At 56.9% G+C, this 18,785-nt stretch overlaps 1 protein-coding gene across 1 annotated transcript; it reads right to left on the reverse strand.

The window, feature by feature from the left end:
• Positions 1-7,263: 7,263 nt before the first annotated feature.
• LOC141946205 (coiled-coil domain-containing protein 183-like) lies at positions 7,264-12,226 on the reverse strand. Its single transcript, XM_074875663.1, has 12 exons — positions 11,885-12,226; positions 11,029-11,196; positions 10,795-10,899; positions 10,481-10,603; positions 9,974-10,087; positions 9,772-9,832; positions 9,589-9,689; positions 9,152-9,312; positions 8,606-8,765; positions 8,337-8,462; positions 8,000-8,084; positions 7,264-7,379 (listed from the first exon to the last, which is right to left on the reverse strand). Exons 1-12 carry the CDS (start codon positions 12,224-12,226, stop codon positions 7,264-7,266), a joined length of 1,662 nt encoding a protein of 553 aa, XP_074731764.1.
• Between the last annotated feature and the right edge of the window lie 6,559 nt (positions 12,227-18,785).

Consider the following 18,785-nt stretch of genomic DNA (forward strand, 5'->3'; position numbering starts at 1 on the left):
GTGAGATCTCCGTCCCTGCAGCCGTTGAGATGCACACGCGTGCCGGGGTGTCACTGCAGGGTCACTGAAGCGGCTGCTTCAATGTGAAACAGGAGCAGCTGTTCCATGTTCGGGTTGCTTAACCCCCTCCTAACTGTAATAAACACAGTGATTAAGGACACACAAATATTACCCTGGAGAAAGGGGACCAAAAGCTTGGAAAAGGATGAAAGAATCACATTGATTATTCCTTTAAAAAATATGTTTCCTTAGCTGAAGCTGCTAAATTTGACTCAACTTTACACACTGGAAGGTTTTGCGGTTGTTGGCTGTTTGGGGTTTTTTTTACAGTGAATAAAGTGGTTTTTTCCTCATCAAAACCCCCACCAACTCTCAGGCCGAGTGATGCAGTTTCGACGTGTCACGCAGGCAGGGTTAGCGCAGATCCCACTCTCAGGAAGGTCGGTGTAAACCCCAACACATGAGACTCTGGTCTGGAGCGGGGCTACAGGTGCCTGACACCAGCACCTGGCCGCCCCCACTGTCACAGCACGGGGTTTGTTTTTCAGAGGAGGGCTGGGAAGGGACAGGCTTCACCCCGGGTTCATGCTGAGGGGGGTGCAGGGCTTTAGTCTCGACTCCTGGAGCACTAAATCCCCTGCCTGGGGGATGTGGGGCCATCAGGGGTTTAAAGCTGGGAGCTCCTCTGCGGCTGGTCCCAGCCTAAGGAGGGGTAGGGCAGGGAAAGGCAGGTGAGCCCAAGCTCCACCGCAGATCTCCATCAGGTTGGGGCACCGTGCCTCAGTTTCCCCACCTGCCCTGTGGAGGTGGTGCTGTTGCCACACAGGCCATCGGCAAAAAGCCTTTGGAGACCGACTTCCACCGGGATTCATTACTGGGGGGCGGAGCCGCGGGACACCTGGTTTGCTGATAATTCACCCCATCCTAAGGCAGGTGTTTAAAATAGCTCCTGTGCCTCACTGTGCTGAGAAGGGCCAAAGGGTTTCAGACGCCGCCTCGGGGGCAGCTGGATGTTCTCCTTGTGGCAGGACGTGGGGTGAGATGCCACCTCCGAGTCTCCAGCTCTGCGGGTCCCTGCGGCGAGCCCGGCCCCCGCTCCCCAGGGGGTTTTTCTCCTCGGTGCTCATCTGCGTTGTTCCAGCCGTGGCAGGGGTTTGGCTGTTGCTCATCTCTCATTCCCAGACAGGGATGTGCAAAACACAACCCTCGCTGTTGCTGTGGCTGCAGGCTGCCCTGGCCAGTCCTCTGCATCACCAAGCACCTTTGCTGGGGATGGGTGGGTACAGGAAGCCACAGGTGTGATGAGTGCTGGCCCTTTGCGAGTCCTCAGCCATCCATGGGACTCTGGTACTCCCAGAACGGGAGGTCCAACAGTCTGAAATCTCATCCTGCTCCTGCTTCATTGTTTTTTTCTGCTTTCTGAAATGTGGGTCCTTCCCCTGCTGACAGCGGGGAGCAATAAAAAGTTGTGAAATAGAGGTGGGAGTGCGATGCTGTCTCCAAATCGCTTCCTGCTGGAAAACTCCTGCCTCTTCATCCTCTCCTATCACAGCTGACAGCCCCAAAGGGCAGCGAACATCTCCCTGTCGAGGAGAAATGAGGGGTGAAAAGGCCTTTTCCTTTCCCCCAGCCCCTGTGCCACAATGCCATGATGTGGAGGGGAGCAACGGGCATCGGCTGCCCATCTTCAGGTCTCCCGTCACACCTACCGTGGTCCCGTCCCCGTGGCAGAGGTCTGGGACATGACTCTGGTGGCTCTCAGCCCCGTGAAGGCGTTACTGCACAGGAAGGCGGGTGCACGGGGATCAAACACGCACCGATCCTTGGATACACCCCGTCACCCTGGCAGGACAAAACAGTACCCGGGCAGCGGGATCTTGCCGGGGGACACGATGGCACCGTTTGCCTCCTGCAGCACAAGCCTGGCAGGGACAAAACCATCAGCAACAGGTGGAAACAAAGTGACTACCAGCGCCCCAGCCCCGCGCCCGACCTGCTCAGCCTTTCTGCAGCGAGTTTTCTAAGGAACACCGCAGCAGTCAGCCAGCGTTTACGGGCAGGGGGGGCTGAGCTCAGCCCGCAGCCCGGGCAGCCGCCAGAGCGTTTCGGTGGTGCCGAGGGGGACGGCGGCCACCCAAGGGGCTCAGGCTCCTCGCGGTAGCAGGCAGCGTGGCAGGGAGGTTTGCTTTGTGTAAGAGCAGCTTCCCTGATGGTCCGGGGGGAAAAGTGAGTGAGAGAGGAGGTTAAATACAAACCACGTCTCAGAACAGGCCTAAACTTTGAAGGCGTGTGGAGCTGCGCTTCCTGCTTGTAGCAGCCCTGAGGAGATGAAAGATGCAGCTGAGTTTAAAAAAAAAAAAAACAAAAAAGCAAAACAAAGAAACAGAGTTAAGGCTTTCTGCTGAAGACGGAGGCACAGCAGTGACACAGCACACCAGGTCACCCCACGAGGCTGGGACGTGGCTCCAGGACCCCCCATTCCCTCGCACAGCAGCCCCCCGGCTCGGACAGCGGTGCTGGCAAGCCCGGGGTGAGCCTGGGAGAGGGACTGCTGCCTGGGCACGGGGCGGGGGGGGGTTTAAGCAATAAAGCCCTGGGGCAAGAAAAGGAAAGGATGGTCCTGTTGTCTGAGATCTGGGGGACTTGCAAATTAACCTGCAGAAGGGGAAATGTGCCCCTTCCTTGGGGCAGACACAGCCCTGCGTACGCAGCGCAGCAGGTGCGCCATGAGGTCAAGCAGGAACAGGGCTTCAAAATTCAGCACACTAATTAAAAAAAAAAAATCCCAAGTGGAAACAAAAAACAAAACCAACACCCCCAAAGCCGGAGCACCGCAGAGCTGGGAAGTGGGGTTTGACAGGGTGGAGGGTAAAAGCTCGAGCGAAGCGTTACTGCTGCTGACTGACAGCGACCGACTTCTCGTAATCCCAAGATCAACTTCCTCTCGCTCCGTGTTTGCCGCAGCTGAGCTGGAGGTGGGCACAGCCCGCCGGTGGCTTTCTTCACCCCCGGCACCCAACACTCGCTCCGCGCCAACAGCGCCGGAGCAACAGGATCTGCCTGACTGAAAATTAATGTGGCTGACAACACCCGGCCTTTCACAAGGTCGCTTTGATGGTTGTTCCCTCGCCGTCCCCAGCACACGCTCCGCACCAGCCTGCGGGTGAACAGAAACGCAAAGGGCTCCACAGCCCTTCGATCCCTCCCAGACCTGCCAGGAGCTGTCGGCCCTGGAAACACCCCGCCGAGGGATGGGTCCAGCCTTCCCCATGGGGCTGTCGCTGGCTGGTCCTGGCTGACGTGGCTCAGCGAGCCTTTGGGGTTAGTCTCAGCTGGAGACAAACGGCTGGTCCCCGCAGTAGCCCCGCAGTAGCCATGCCACGGTGTGGCCACCGGTACCCGGCACGCTCGCAGCATCCTTCATCCCGCCCCGCAGTAAAGGGATGTCTCCATCACGTCAAGTGGTTTGTTTTTATTTAAAACTGCATTAAAAAAATGTAAGATTTCTGAATTTCCCTGTACAATACGAACTACTAAGAAAAAACCCGCCAGCTAAAACATATAAAGACTTGACAGCGCGGACAGCCCAGAGCAGCTCCCCCCTCCCCAGCCCCAAACAAGACACCCGCGGGGAAAACCAAAACACCTGGCAAGGGAACAAGAGCAACCAGAACTCTGTACAGAGAGAGCTGGGGAGCAGGCAGCCGCTCCGCACCCCGCCAGCCAGAAACACTGCGGGTGGGGATGGGCACGGGGCAGACACGGAGGGAAGGCCCGAACAGAAAACCGGGGGGGCAGCAGCTGTGGGAGCAGGGCGTGGATTGGAAACCCACGGGAATTATAAATAAATAAATAAGTTATCCTGCTGGCTAGAACTCTCTCTTTAATAAACAAATCCATGAAAATAAATTGGAAACAAAAACTGGGAAAAAGAAAAAAAGGTAAAACATTGTCACTATTAACAACTGTACATCAAACTTCGCTCCTGTATAACTGAACACATTTACAGCTCTGTTGGTTTGCACTGTTTGTGCATTCGTGAGGGCACCGGGAAGCAAAGAAACCCAGAAAATCCAGGCGAGGTGGAGGCACAGGAGGTGAGGGATCGCCTGCTTGGCTCCCAGGTGTCTTCTGACCTGTTTTCTTTTTGAAAGGGGAAGAGGAAGTCTATACCCAGGCGAGTCTTGGAAAAGCAGCAGTGTAGGGAAATTCAAGTATTTCCTCCAGCACAGCCCAGATCTCAGCTGAAGGCACTCGAGCATGGTGACAGTGGAGGCGGCAGCCATTCGGCCACTGTTTTTCCCCCGTTGAAGCTTCTCTTGCAATAAGATCTCCGATCCTCTCGCCATCCCGAATTCAGGTGGTCAGGGAGATGTTTGGGAGCCACCAAAACCAGACGGTTTGCAATAATGTCTCCTCTCTCCACCAATAACAGAACCAAAACAAAACAAAAAAAAAATTACTGGCAAGACCAGCAAATGACACAGGGTCATTCAGATGGAGCCCAGGACAGCTGGGTGGGGTGGTGGCCACCAGCACTTGGAAGATCAGTCTCCAGCCCAGCTTCGGGACAGGATGTGCGTGTTCCCGATTATCCCTGCTCGGTGCTACGGTGGTGAGGAAGCCTGGTCTTCTTTGCTTCTTATGGCCAGGAGAAGCCTGGAGCTGTTATGTGCCAGGGTCCCGGGCCAAACCGTCCAGGTGGGGTCTCTGCCATCTCCTAGGGCAGGTGAATATCTCACAGCCAGGAGTGGTTGAAAATGTCCTCCAGATATGGTCTGTCTGAAGGCTGCGAGGACAAACACCACCCAATGAGATGCTGGCACTCTGGGGAGAGAAACCAGACACCGCCGGTCAGAGAAGGATCCTGTCCACCTTCCACCCCCGTCCGCAGTGCCCAGGCCATGCTGGGTGTGCTCAGAGCTACCCCCAAACCTCCCGATCCAGGAGCTGTTTTGGAGGAGAGCAGGATGGCAGGACACGTGCCACCTCCCCCCGCTAACCCCGGGAGATCACCCTCCTCATGTGCCACCTCCCCCAGCTAAACACGGGAGATCACCCTCCTCCACAGCCGTAAGAGCAGGGATGCTCGTGCACCCGGTGCCATCTCCCAAACCCGCTGCCCGCCACGAAGCCGGGGACCCACCGAGGGAGATCGGCTGGCGGAAGAAGAGCTGTCCCCTGATGATATCCTCATCCTGCTCGAAGGGGATGTCCCCGCAGACCATGTCATAGAGCAGGATGCCCAGGGACCAGACTGTTGTGAATGCCCGTGGTAGCGGTGGTAGCAGACCCACTCCGGCGGGCTGTACTCTCGTGTTCCTACGGGAGACAGGCGGAGCTCGTCAGGCGGATGCTGCCCGCTCCCGGATCCTCACCTGAGCGTCCTTGGGGACATGGGGGCTGCACCGCTGGTGGGGGGTGTGATAGACAGTAAACTGTTTGTTCATCAAATTCCATTGAAGATACTGGGAGCTCGTGACATGTTATTCCATAAATTATGTAGGTCTAAGCTTAATCTTAACTATTACACTGTGTAACGACTAACTGACTGTAAGTGCTTATCTAAGTTGAAATGCTGAAGCAAGGACTCCTACCATGCAAAAGACTGAAAAGAGGGAGAAAGGGAAGAAGGACAAAGGGGAGAAAGACAAAGGGGAGAAGAAGAAGAAAAAAAAAAAAGAAAAAAAAAAAGGGGGGGTAGTGTCTATATTCTGTAAGATATAAACAAACAAAGGAAAGCAGGAAATACGAGGAGCTGGTGACGTGAGGAAGACCCGGATGGAGCGACCCCCTAGCTGCAAAGTGCGCAGACGCAGGGTACACCTCTCAGAGAGACCCGATACCGGAAGGCGGAGGATATAAAAAAGACGGACCCTCGGGAAGTGAGTGCGCGCCGTTGGTGGAGCAGGGACTCCCTGGCCGCCCAGCGCTGTTTTGCTTATTGCCGCTTGCTAAAATAAATAATTGAAATTTAATTTGTCCTAACTTGCATCATTTTGGCAAGATAGTCTATAACAGGGGGGACGACGCATGGTGTGACCTGCCGCCCCCTCGCCAACACGGGACTCTTGTTTACAAACTTTGGGTTGTCATCCCCGCACCTGCAGTCACACAAAACTCACCACGAACATTTGGGGTGACCTGCCAGTCTGCCGAGAGGCTTGGCAGAAAGAGCTGTTCCTTGCCCCCGTGGTGGTGTCAGCACGAAGCACAGGGACCAAGTCGGAAGGGCAGGGAAAGCTCACTCTGGTGCTGATGGCCCCTGGGGAGCTGGAGGAGGTGCCACTCTCGGGGGCCTCCAGCTGGGACCACAGGTCCCTGGCAGCAGCCCTCAGCGTTGGCTGCACTTGGGAACCAGCAGTGTCCCCGGTTCTCTGCCTTTGCAGAGGAGACGCTGCGGCCTCCACGGTTGGGTGTCTGTGAGCCATCGACAGGGCTGGGGATCCCATCCTGGAGCCAAAGGCTTGCTGCAGCATCCTCTGCTGGCCTGGGGCACCTTGGGTCAGCCCTTCCCTCCAGGCACCTCCCTGCAGCCCAGAGGTTGTCCCCGACGCTCGCTCGGATTTCAGGGGGACGAGTCGCACAATGTGTGTACAGGGAGCAGGGGAGGGAAGAGGCACGAAGGGTCCACGGCAGGTCAGACAGCCCAGGCGAGGGGCTTCACCTCCGCTTTGGCTCTCCCTTTCCAAGGCAGGCTCTGCCCTTCCACTCCCACGCACGCACACGAAGACGCCCCCCCGCCCTGAGATCCAGTACCTGTCCAGGCCTCAGCCCCTGCCCCACGTTTCCCCAGAGCTGCCTTGGGCAGACACCAGCCCACGGGGCTCCTAGAGCTGCCTGGGGGGGCAGAGGTCCCAGGAAGGACCAAGGGGGAGAAAGCCAGCCTGCCCCCAGCTCTGCTCTGTCTGGGAAAGCTGAGCCCGGCCCAGCCCATCCCCACCTCTGAGGGGAGAGCAGCTGGGCGGGCGAGGGGCAGGGGGATGGGGCTGCCTCCAAACCCAGCTCAGCACCCCTCAGGGGTTGACCCTGCTGCGTTCTGGCTGACAGAAGTGACCGAGGAGCTGCCGGTCCAGCTCTACTGTAGGCTTGGGAGAAATGACAAAGACCTGCTGTATTAAGCCTAAGAACACTTGCTGTATTGAGAAAAAGGGTACAATGGGTGGTCGGGGGCATCCAAAGCAGAAGGAGTGGTCGGAGGCATCCAGAGCTCCTGTGCGTAGAGCAACCGCTACTTCTTGCCATGTTTCTTGCTGGTTTCAATCAGGCGCAGCCCCTGCTTCTTGATGTCTTCCCGGGTGAGGACAAGGTCGTGGTCTTGATCATCGAAAGCAGGGGGGTCTGGAGGAGAGAGCAGAGAGGAGCAGGCTGGGGAGGGTCTGCGGGGCCACCTCCGCTGTGCCCGTGTCCCCGGGGAGATCTGGCCCGTTTTGGAGGGCTGGTGGCATCCCAGAGAGCCCCGTGCCAGGCCCTTGGGCACAGGCACTGCTGACGGGCTCTTCCAGCCCAGCATCCCAGGGTGACCTGCAGGACCTGGGGATGCCACTGCTGGGGTCCATCCCCAACACTGCAGGGGCTTCCCATGAAGGTCTGGAGCTGCGGGGCGGTGGGTTCACCTCCGCTTTGGTATAAAAGGGAGGTGAGCTGCCAAAAGCTCCTTGTCTGCTCCAAGAGCATCTAATCAGAGGAGGCCCCAGGCAGAGCCAAGCACTAGTTCTTCTTCACAGCCAGCGAAGGGGACTTTGAAGACGAGGGCCCCCTCCTTGCCCTGCAGCATCTCTCCTTGTTTCTGCTGGGGCTCAGCGCTTACCACCCCACCGGTTGCCATCGTTCTCCCACATCCCCACCTAAAGCCACCCCCCGTGCTCAAAGCCTTGGAGACAAGGTCTGGAGGCAACTCCTGGATCGGGGTCTGCTGGGACAGTGGGGCGCTCAGAACTCCCCATGGACAGGGGCTGGGACAGTCGCTGGGGGAAGTGTCCCCGCTGTGCTCTCTTACTCTCTGTCTCCTCCAAGGAAATCTTCAGGTTCTGGGGATCCTCCGCCATCGTCTTCTCCAGGAGGTTTCTGACCTTCACAAAAGCCTGTGAAAGACACTCTGGGTTAAGTGCTGAAGGGGAGGGGGGTGTTCCAAGCCCAGGGGTGCTCCACCTCCATGTCCCCCTGTGGGGGACACCCCACAGCACCCAGTGCCACTTGGGGCTGAGCTGCTCCACAGCTCTTCCCTGGGGCCACCTCCATCCTCCCAGCTGGGAGGACAGCTGGGAAGGCCACCTGGGAGAGCCCTGTGCGGGTCCCCAAAGACCACCGCAGGGATGGAGCCCCCACGCACGCACCTTGTCGTCCTCATCGAGGCTGTGGCTGTTGCGGGGCAGGCTGTCCACACGCTGCACCAGGTACTGCAGCCTCTGCCTACAGTGCTGGAGCTTCTCGTGCACCCCCTGGGCCTTGGCAGAAGAGTCCTGGAATCAGAGAGAGAACAACCCCCTTGGTGGGAAGAAGAGCCTCTTGGGGTGACAGTGGCCGCACCAAGCGTCACCGCGCTGTGCCGCAGCACCCCCAAGCACCGGCTGGAGCCGTGGTCACCCCTGCACCGCACGGGTACCTGGCCGGGCACGGTGATGCCACGCAGAAGGACAACGAGGTTGTTGGTGGCATTTTCAATCTGGAACAGCAGATCCTCGTCCCTCAGCATCTGGGCTCGCATCTGCTCCCGCCGAGCCTCCTCCTGCTGCAACTTCCTCCTCAGCTCCTCCTCCAGCTTCCTGCAGCCAAACACATTCACATCCATACAACTGCGTAGGGGTGCAGAGACACCCCACATCTGTTGCCAAAACTGCTCGTCTTGCCCCCCGCACCGCCTGCAGAGCAGAGCTGTTGCCTGCAACCCAACCCCACGCTGCTGGTCCCACTCCCCATGCCAGGCAAGGAGCAAGGGTCCTCCTGCTGCCACCCACAGTGGGAGCTTTGGGTGCTCTGCCAGGACCAGCGCTGGGGGAGCACTCTGCTCAGAAATCCTCCCAGAGCAGGAGAGGTGGGTGGCTGCAGTGGGACGGAGGAAGGGGCGCCCTGTTGGGACACCCAGGATGCCCATGTCCCTCCTCCAAGGGTGGTAGCCCAGTTGGCACGACTGTCCCAAGGCCAGCAGCACCTGTGGGTGTTGGGGGGCTGGCGAAACTTCAGCTCAGCGTGCTCCAGCTCCAGCTTCCTCAGCGTGTCCTTCAGTGCCTGCTCCTTCTCCTTGCACTGCTGGAGATACTGCTCCAGCTCCGCCGAGGACTTCTGCTGTGCCAGGAACCTGCCAGCCATGTCCTGGCCAGGGGAGAGCACAAGGACTCAGCCCGTGGCACTCCTGAGGGTACAGGAGCCGGGCCGTGGCCTCGGGGAGGTTTCTGCACCACAGACTGCTGCAGGTTCATGGCATGGAGAAAAGCAGCTCCATCCCTGCCTGCACAAGAGGGGGTCTGGGGGGCTGCAGGGGCGGAGGAGAGCAGAGAGCCCCGCAAGGACACAAAGCAAGGAGAGAGGTCTCGGCTCCCCAGGGCTGGCGCAGCCCTGCGTTTTAACGGAGATGGGTTTTTACGTTACCCAGAGGTGGGAGCATGGCACCGCAGCCTTGGCCTTCTCCATCTTTGTGGCGACCCAGGCCTCGTGCTCTATCTGGGACTTGGTGGCCTCCAGTTGGGTGCCTGGGGTGGGAGGGAAGCGTCAGGGAATGCTACCTGCAGCTGTGCCCACGTCCCACCCCCGTGCACCCCGCCAGGCACTCACCCGCAAGAGGGTCCTGCAGGTGCAGGTTCGAGAAGTCCGTGGCGAGGTTGTGCCCGGCTTGCTGCAAGAACGTTCAGTGTCACCCCCGAGCTGCTGGCACTCTGGGGGAGCTGGCCCAGCAGGCCCCCCACCCACGGGGAGCTCGGCACTGGTGCCTGTCACCTGCCCACAACCCTGCCTGTGCCGGGTCCCCGCAGCTCACCTCTCTCAGATGCCTTTCCCTGCCTTCCTCCACGTGCCCCTCCTGCGCAGCCTGGGAGCGGTACCTGCACTCTCTGTCCGCCCGCAGCTGGGTTTCCACCTTCTTCAGGTCCTTCTGCAGCGTATCAGAGAAGGGAGAAGTGACTGCCAAAGCCGGAATGGACCTTTGGGAGCCAGCTGAGCTTCTGGGGTGACCAGTGTCAAAAAGGACACCCCCCCCACACCACCTAACCAAGCTGGGAAGGAGAGTGGGCCAGGAGGGCTGGAGGATGGGAGCGTGATGTGCACGTTGCCTTCACCGTGGCTGGTGCTTCAGGGAGGCTGTCCCCAGCCCCAGGGCAGTCTGGCCCAAGAGTGAGACCCAGGAGGAGCTCTGGAGGCATGTGGGTGCTGTGGGCAAGCCCAGCTGAGTCTCTGTTGCAGGAAGACTCCCCAGCCAGGGCGCATGGTGCCGTCTGTGGGCTCTGGAGTATGGGAAAGGGCCCCAAGGTTCCCCAGACCATCTCACCTTGGTTGCAGCAGCAGCTCTGAGGGCATCCGCAGCCATGAGCTCCACGTCTTCCAGCTCCCCATCGTACAGCTCGGCTGTCCCACCCAGGAGGTCCAGGTGCGGAGGCAGGTGGGCCAGCTCCTGGGACACAGGGAGTCACAGCACCTCACCCCACTGAGTCCCAGGGGTCCCCTGCACTGTGACAGGGGGTGGAGGGGAGCAGGAGGACCTGGCCGATGCGGCAGGGCATCCCACCAGAGCAGCCCCTTGGACACCTTGTTGCCTTGGCAGGGGGAGCAGGTGGGAGGATGGCACAGTGAGGAGGAGCTCACCTTTCTCAGGACATCCCGCACCTCCAGGTACAGGGCGGTCACCTTCTGTCCAGCGTGGACTTTCATGAGCATCTTCTCGATGCTGTTCTCCAGCTGGCGAACCACCTGGGGCAGAGACGGGAGGGGGGACACGGGGTGACCCCGCGTGATGAGCCTGGAACCCACCCGGGGGGTGCAGGGCTTGGATGAAGGCCCCCCACGGGTGCTGCCACCCCAGGAAGGGGCCCTGGGTACCTGCAGCTGCTCCTGGTGCTGCTTGTCCTGCTTCTCGACAGCCTGCAGCCACCGCAGCCGCCTCTGCAGCTCGTCCCGGGCTCGGCTCCGCTGCCTTACTTGGTACAGCAGCATGTTGCAGGTGTTAACCCGGGCATAGATTTCGGCCTGGAGCTTCTCCTGGGCCACCTGGATGGACATGGGAGCGTTGGCCAGGCTGGAGGCAGGGCTCGCTGGGCACCTTCTCGCAGGAGAAGGGTCCTGTCTGGAAAACTGCCCCGGAGGTAGAGCCACAGATGTCGGGACGTTGCTCCGGGATATCGTCGCTCCCTTGGCAGGACGGGCTCTGGGAGAGCTTTGCTCTAGGGGGCTGGTTGGGCTAAGGCGGAGGTGGGCATGTGCTGAGGGCAGCGCTGGGTCGGGCTTAGGGGCTCTGCATAGCGCAGACCTGGGGCTGGGCACCAATAAAATCCATGAATTGGTGCCCCAGATGTGGCTGCTGGCAGAGAGCGGTGGCACCGCCCTGTCCCTGCAAGAGGGCCCCGCGGAAAGGCAGCTCCGTGGGGCCAGCGCCCCTTGTCCCCACGGCCTTACAGCCAGGTCATAACCTGGGGACAGGCAGGGAAGGGCAGAGACAGCTTCTCTCTCCCAGGGACGCAGCTGGAGCCTGCAGGAAGCCGGGCAGCCCTGGGGACACGCAGGCTGGGACGGCCAGGAGCTGTGCTGGGGCCAAGGATCTGCTCAGGGAGCTCCCCACCTGGGGACGGTCACATTCTCTGGCTGCCCGGTGCTGCCTGCTCCTGGAGAGGAGCGGTGGGGGAGCTGGCTCTGCAGGGCCAGCACAGGCAGGGGCACAGCAGGCGGGACATGCCGGTACCTTCTGGACGCCGCTCGGGGCACGGACGTCCCTCACCGCCTCACGCAGGTGTGCGAGAAGCTCTCTCTTCTGGTGGAGCTCTTCCTCGCAGAACTGCAGGGTAGCCTTCTTCTCTTGCTCTGGAGGACACGAAGGTGCTGTTGGTACCACGCAGGACGAGGGGGGGACCGAGAGCCCCCCGCCCGCCCTGGGCCGTCCCCGCCAAACCCAAGGGGCAGCACCTTGCGAGGCGATGATGGTGCGCAGCTCCTGGGCGTGCTGGCTGAGCTTTGCCTTCCGGCCCTGCATGGAGCTGGTGCTCCTGCCTCGGCCCTTCAGCCCCGCCGCGCGTGTGGCAGCCATCGCAGCTCCTCGCGCACTGGAGACAGCCCGGGCTGTGACCACAGGTATAGCCGAGCTCCCTGTGCCTGGTAACCGTCGCCGGGGCACGGAACAGTCATGATCATTTATGAAGTCATAATCAGTTACCAAGCTCTCCGGAGCAGCCGAAGGCAGGGCGGGCAGGGGAGATCCCCGCTCTCCTTCCCATCACCGTGGCTACGGCAGCTGCAACCCGCCCAGCCGGGGGAGCCCCCCAAGCCCAACCAGAAACAGGGCGAGGAGGATTTCAGGGAAAACAGCTGCACGCCTGTATCCAAACACAGCAGCGGCGCTCTCCTGGGAGCTGCCAGCTTGTTTCAAATGCCCAGAAGCATCTCCCTAGATACGCACCTTTGGAAATGTCAGCGCATCAGTCAGGAAACGGTGGTGCAGGGAGTTACGCTCCGATTGAAACAGGCAGGAGCAAACCAGCTGCCAGCACTGATGTTTATTTTGATGCGCGCCGTACACTCTTGTGAACTACAAATAGGGCAGGAAATGCAAGCGTGTACATGTGTTTGTCCATCAATCAAACCAAGCTCCCGCTGCCGGAGAAAATCCCGAACGTTTGACTTGCAGAAAAAGACTTTAGAAGGAAACTGCCTTCCTAGCACCACGCTCGCAAACCAGCTTTGATTAAGTTTCTGTAACTCAGGATCTTCAACCTGCAGCCACCCTGTTGTGCTGCAGGTGCTGAACACAGAAACCAAGGAAACAACTCCCCACCTGGCTTAGTCTTCCCAGGAAGACCATTTTGCCAAAGACGACGTGCAAGCTCATAGCCAGCAGAAGTCAGTGCTAACTGCAGAGCTGCGTGGGAAAGTGCCTGTTTGCCCCTTCTCCACCTGCCTTCTGCCAGAGTGGGAGCTACATACAAGTCTTCCAAGCACCCAAATGAACAGTTTTGGTCTGTAACCCATCCAGTGATAGACATCAACCAGCTTTTCAGAACTATTAGATTATCATAAGAATATATTATGAAAGTCAAAAGGAGATTGCCTGGTTTCTACCATAATCAATCTTTGTTGGCTGTAAGATAATGTAAACCAGTCCCTTAGGGAAACAGACCGAGACAGATATCCAAGAGCCCTGCAGAACACCCCTCTAGACCCAAAGCCTCACTTCCCAAAATTACAGGCCAAAGACAAGTCAGAAATGACTCAGTGCTTCACCTTCTCAAGGGGCACAAAGCACAGTTCCGTACACACAACCACACAAGCTGCTTTTCCAGCAAAGCCTCGTGCTTCACACCTGGGTCTCTTCCGCACACTTGTTTACAGCAGATGATGTGTAACAACACCCCTCTTAAAAACCACGAACCCACTGTTGTTCTGGTAGTTCTGACCCTCTCATGACTCAGCCTCAATGAGCTGGGTCAGAATGACCCCCGACATGCGGGCACAGATGCAGACCCAGACTACCTGGCCATGCGCCACTGGCACTGAGGCTCCAGCCAGGCCAGTGGCAAGAGGAACATAATTTCCTCATGCCAAAGCTTAACTGTGCTATTACAACCTGATAGAGCATGTGGTAAATAATGAAAAGGAAAGGAGGAAAAGGGTTCCTGAAGCCCCCAAGGCCCAGGGGGCAGGAAAAGTCAGAAAGCAGGCAGCATTCCTGAGTCAGGCCAGCTGTAAGTGAGCCCAGCTCATGGGCTCAGAAAAGCAGAGCTGTAACTCGTACTGAGCGCCAAGATCTGCTCAGCTAAGATATGTCAAACAATCAATAAAACAGCAGTTCTGGTGTGTTTTTTTTCCCCACTGGATGAATAATCTTTTCTTTCTGGATGCAGTCAGGAACCCAACTCCGATGTGGCTGGGACAGCCTTTCCTCTGATCAGGAACCTGGAAATCTCAGCTCAGCCACTCACAAGTTTCTCGCTCGCAGGGAGACTGCTTATAACAGCGCAGCAGATTAAACACAACAAGCAGTCACTGCAAAAATCAAGGCAAACCCAGAGCTGCTGCTTGCCAGCAGAGCATTTTAGTTGAGGGAGCAGAGCAAAGGATCCTCCTTTCACTGATCCCTTGAAAGTACGCAACTGCTTTCCATCACTCATCTCCACCCAGACTGAGAAGGCTGAAGGGGTTCAGTTCTTCCTGCAGTCAGGGCCAAATAACGGGCACTTGTCACCACACATCTGCACTTGGGACTTGTCCACATCTGACTGACACAACCACTGCAATAACACAGCGCAACACCCAAAGTCTGTCCTAACACTTGATAACCACGCCTAGAGGGCACAGCTCATGGAACAGCAGGGCCAACCCTGAAACAGAGATCTGCCCAGGGCATGGGGGAGAACGGGGAGGAAGATGCAGGGCTGGAAGCACTGGGTTCCTGAAGCTAACAGCAGCACGGATGCAATGTAGACAAAAAGCTCTGCCTGCTGCATTCCCGTTGAGTAATTAGGGGGAGGTTTAGCTTTCTGTATTTGTAAGGTTGTCCTGTACCTTGCTAGAGGGGTATGTCTCACGCAGATCTGCAGTAGGGGATGTCCCAGTTCACTCAGCCCTGGCAAATCAAAGCTGTATCCTAAGGACCGAAAGCAGAGCTGAGCTGAGAGATGGGACCACTGTGAAAGCCACTGCCTGACGTCCAGGACAGAAGAGCAGAGGTCTCCAGTCTCCATCACAAGGGGCCACTCCCAAAGTGCCTCCCACCTTCTGGTCAGTAAAGCCGTAACTTACAGACCGGTGACATCTTTGAGAAAGGGTCTGAAACCTCCACTGCGAACAGCAGACGAGCCCCAGATGTCTTCAGCACGGGGTTGGCTGGATTGTTCACAGCCAGGGAATCAGCTAAATGCAGTTTAACTCATTTGCCTGTTTAATCCAGAGCACTTTTAAATCCCCATAGATTGATCCAAGGTGCCAGGGGTATTTTAACCTTGAGACCCCAAGACGCTAAACAGTGGTTAAGAAAGCAATTTTAAATGTACAAATCGAATTTCCTTCAGTGTTTCAGTAACTGTGAATGAACTCCTCATCCATCCTGGCTACCAGCTCTTGCTACAAGGAGGATTCATTCGGCTCCATCTTGCTTAAAATACTGAGCTGAATCAGCAAATCCTGTCCTGGAGGAACAGGTAACCCTGCCCTGAACCTCTGTGCATCACGCAGCCCCAATCTGCTGCTGCAGATTAAGGGCCAGAAGCAAAACACAAACAGGACAAAGAATAAACTGACAAACTGCTGGATTTGGAGGCCTGGTATCCCCCTCCCAAAAGACACGTCCAAAGACACCTGGGCTAAAGGATTGTTCCTTCAAGTACAAGAGGTAATACAGTAAACTCCCTTCTTTTCTCTGGGATTTGGTCACCAGAGAGCTGCCCACCAGCCCCTGGACAGACGAGCACACATCCTAATTAAAGGCAACATGTAAAAGCACAAAGCAACAAAAGTAGAGATTCATTGGTGGCATCTGGCAAGTGACAAAGATACAGCAGCTTTTGGTAACAGTTCTTTGAAGGGAAAGCCAGAGTTGATAGGCATCCCCGCTGGAAGGCTCTTACAGAGGAGAGTGTTAAACAGCGTCAACTGGCAGGTTTAAGCATTGTCTGGGAAATGTCAAACACTGTCAAGATACCACAGAGCTCTCTGCAGCCAAGCCCCAGCGAGGGACTCCTGTGGGCTCATCTCTGAGAACACAGACCGATGGGCCACCAGCCCTGCCGACAGAAAACACCTTATTAGCAGCTGGTGCAGAGAGTACAGCGCCCTCAAAACAACCAAACCAGCCAGGTCAGCCCACCCAGACACCCAGCATCTCCCCGCAGTACCTGCAGCCACATCTGCAGCCCAGCCCTGCTGTCAGGAGTCCTCTCGGACTGGTCGGGTCAGCGCTCCCAGCCTTCCAAACCCCGGCCTTCTGGGAGCTGCACTCAGCCCAGTCCAGGGAAAAAAGATGAAGACACCCCTTAACTGTTTCTGGAGAGTTCCAGGAATTCCCCCACCTCAGGGAAAAGGAAATGGAACGAAAATGTTTGTTCAGTTTTTCCAAAGCAAAATAAAACCCAACCACTGCAGCAGCGAGACAGCTGTCCCAGGAGTAGAGATCTTCAAAGCCCTGAAATAAATAGTCTTGCCTCTGGCTTCCAGCTGCATGGGATTGCTTTATAGCACCTTACACAAAACCCACAATAAAATACCTCCGACAAGTTACCAAACAAACAGCATTAAGGTTGTCCACGGGATTAGGCATTGGCTTCTAAACCCCCCATTCTTTGGTACCTTCAGCAAACGGCCAGCTCTGATTCAGCCCTCCGTTGGTTTCTGAAAGGGTGACAAAAGCAGCTTCAGCAAGATCAGAGTCAGACCACAAAATCTGCTTCCTTTAGAGATCAGGCCCTGCTGTCTCTGAGCAGCTCAGATCCCCCAACAGCCGCTGGGCCTGCAGGAACTGAACAGCTCGAGTCTGACCAGGGGACGAGGCAAAGCCTGGGGAAGAAGGCCAGCTGTGAAACAGTTTGACAGAGAAGAGGGGAGAGAGAAAATGTGGGGCAATAGAGCTTCCGAAGGAGATTAAAAGAATCAGGGCTTCATGAACCCAATCCATGAACTAGAGGTTTTGTATCTGTACAGATGTTACGGTACTCGGAATGGCAGAACACTAAAATCCACTGCCCAGGGGGAACAGAGAAGCTTTGGAGATGAGCACAGAGCACAGCGCTGCCAACTCTTTAACAGCCAGCAGAGCACACCTCCTCCCGGGGGGGGCAGCTCTAACTGCCACACTGCTGCAGTGAGGACAGGGGAGGAGAGTCAGGACAGCTGCAAAAAGTTCATGAGACTTCTCAAAGGGGAAAAAAAGGAAAGAAAAGATAACCAAGATCTTTTTACGAGGCTGTCTGTGACAAGAGCCATCAAAACATGAGAGTGGGTGATGGACAGCTGGGGAGAACAGTCAGGATTCGACAAAACAGTTCAGGCAGCATGAAATCAGAATGAAAATGAACATTTGTGAAAAAAAAATCACTTAGTATTTCCCTTTGCCCGAGAGGTACCTCTGTGCCACAAGGTAAATATCCCATTCTGCTGCCCAGACCGAGACCAGGACCACTCCTCTCCTGAAGGCGACTGCCACAGCCCCGAGGCAGGGTGAGGATGGACACCATCTCTTCTCCAGCTGGTGAACCTGGGGAAGAGCAGCTCCCTCTGCTCCCACACACTGACTTTGGCAGGTATTCGAGTGGGCTGTGCTGCTCACGGTCATGTATGGCAGGATGGGCTCATGGGCTTGTCAGAGCCACAGCGGAAGCTAAATCCAAAGCTCAGCCACCCCAACCTTCCTCTTTTGCTCTGGTTTCACAGAGGTACTGCGAGTTTTGAAAATAACTCCACATGACTCCCCTTTTGGGCCAGGGATCCCGTCTTCAGTAGGGTTTTCCCTCTTTCCTTAAGGAAAAAGGAAAGGGCAGGGGGGAGACAGAGCAACTTGTTTCCCATCCGCGGGGAGCATTTGCTCAGCCCTCCAGCACTGGGAGGCAAATTATCTCTTGGTGCAAGGGCACAGAGTTCAGCACAGTTCTGCCAGCCAAGAGCTTGGCCCAGGTCTCCCTTCTTGATCCCTGCTTTCTAACAAGCATCCCATTGCTGAGCCAGGATTTAAAAACGGGGCACCCACACAGCTGAGGAGACCCAGGCTCCCACTCCCTCCTCCTGCCTTCCACAGCAGACCTAACACCCAGGAAAAATAAGATCTGGGAGTCATCACACATAATATCTCATTTATTCCTTACAGCTGACCCTGTTCTTTTCCCCATACCATTATGGTCAAAACACAAGGTAATTAGTGTCCCCTCTGCGGGTACATTCTCCACAAGGTTTTGAAGGGCCGCTCGGAAGCAGAGCTCCATCTAAATGGAGCCAGCTCTGAGATCTGCATCCCAAAGCTCAGTGGGAAGTGGGCAAGCCAAGTCCTTGACAAAAAGTCAGTCTTCCCCAAGAAGCCACCTAGGACACAATTTCCATGCCCTCTGCCCTCTGCTCTAGCAATTCCCTTTGTCACATCAAAGGTCTGCGTTGTCTGACGGTGCAATTCGACAAACTGCTCCCTCTTGTTGCTTTACAGCACTCCTGCTGTCACAGTATTGCCTCCAAAGCTCCCTGTTTCCCAACCCGAGCAAGGCTGCCCCAGCATTCAATCATCAGAGAACAGGTTTACCTGACACTTTACAGTCAGCTCCGGCACAGATCGAGCCCTGCACACTTTATGGTGCTACTGGAAGCTGGTGGCTACGGTTCAGGTAGCCGTGCATTTGGACAGGCACAGCCTCGTCCCACTGCCACAGCCCCGCACTCGGTCCCTTGAGCCTGAAGGCACATTCTTCATTGCCCTCCGAGTCCCAAACTCCAGAAGTTCCCATTCTTTCCTTTCTCCAGACCTCCACATGCCCAGGCACTCTGCAGCATTTGAAACGATCATCACCCGCTCAGATCCCTGCTTTACTGCCTGGACTGTGCCCCATCCCCTGACTCAGGCCGACACAGCCCTCCCCTCCTTTTACTGCCCGAGCAGCCCCGAGTAACCCACCAGCACT

Source organism: Strix uralensis, chromosome 7 (assembly GCF_047716275.1).
Source record: "Strix uralensis isolate ZFMK-TIS-50842 chromosome 7, bStrUra1, whole genome shotgun sequence".
NCBI lineage: Eukaryota > Metazoa > Chordata > Aves > Strigiformes > Strigidae > Strix > Strix uralensis.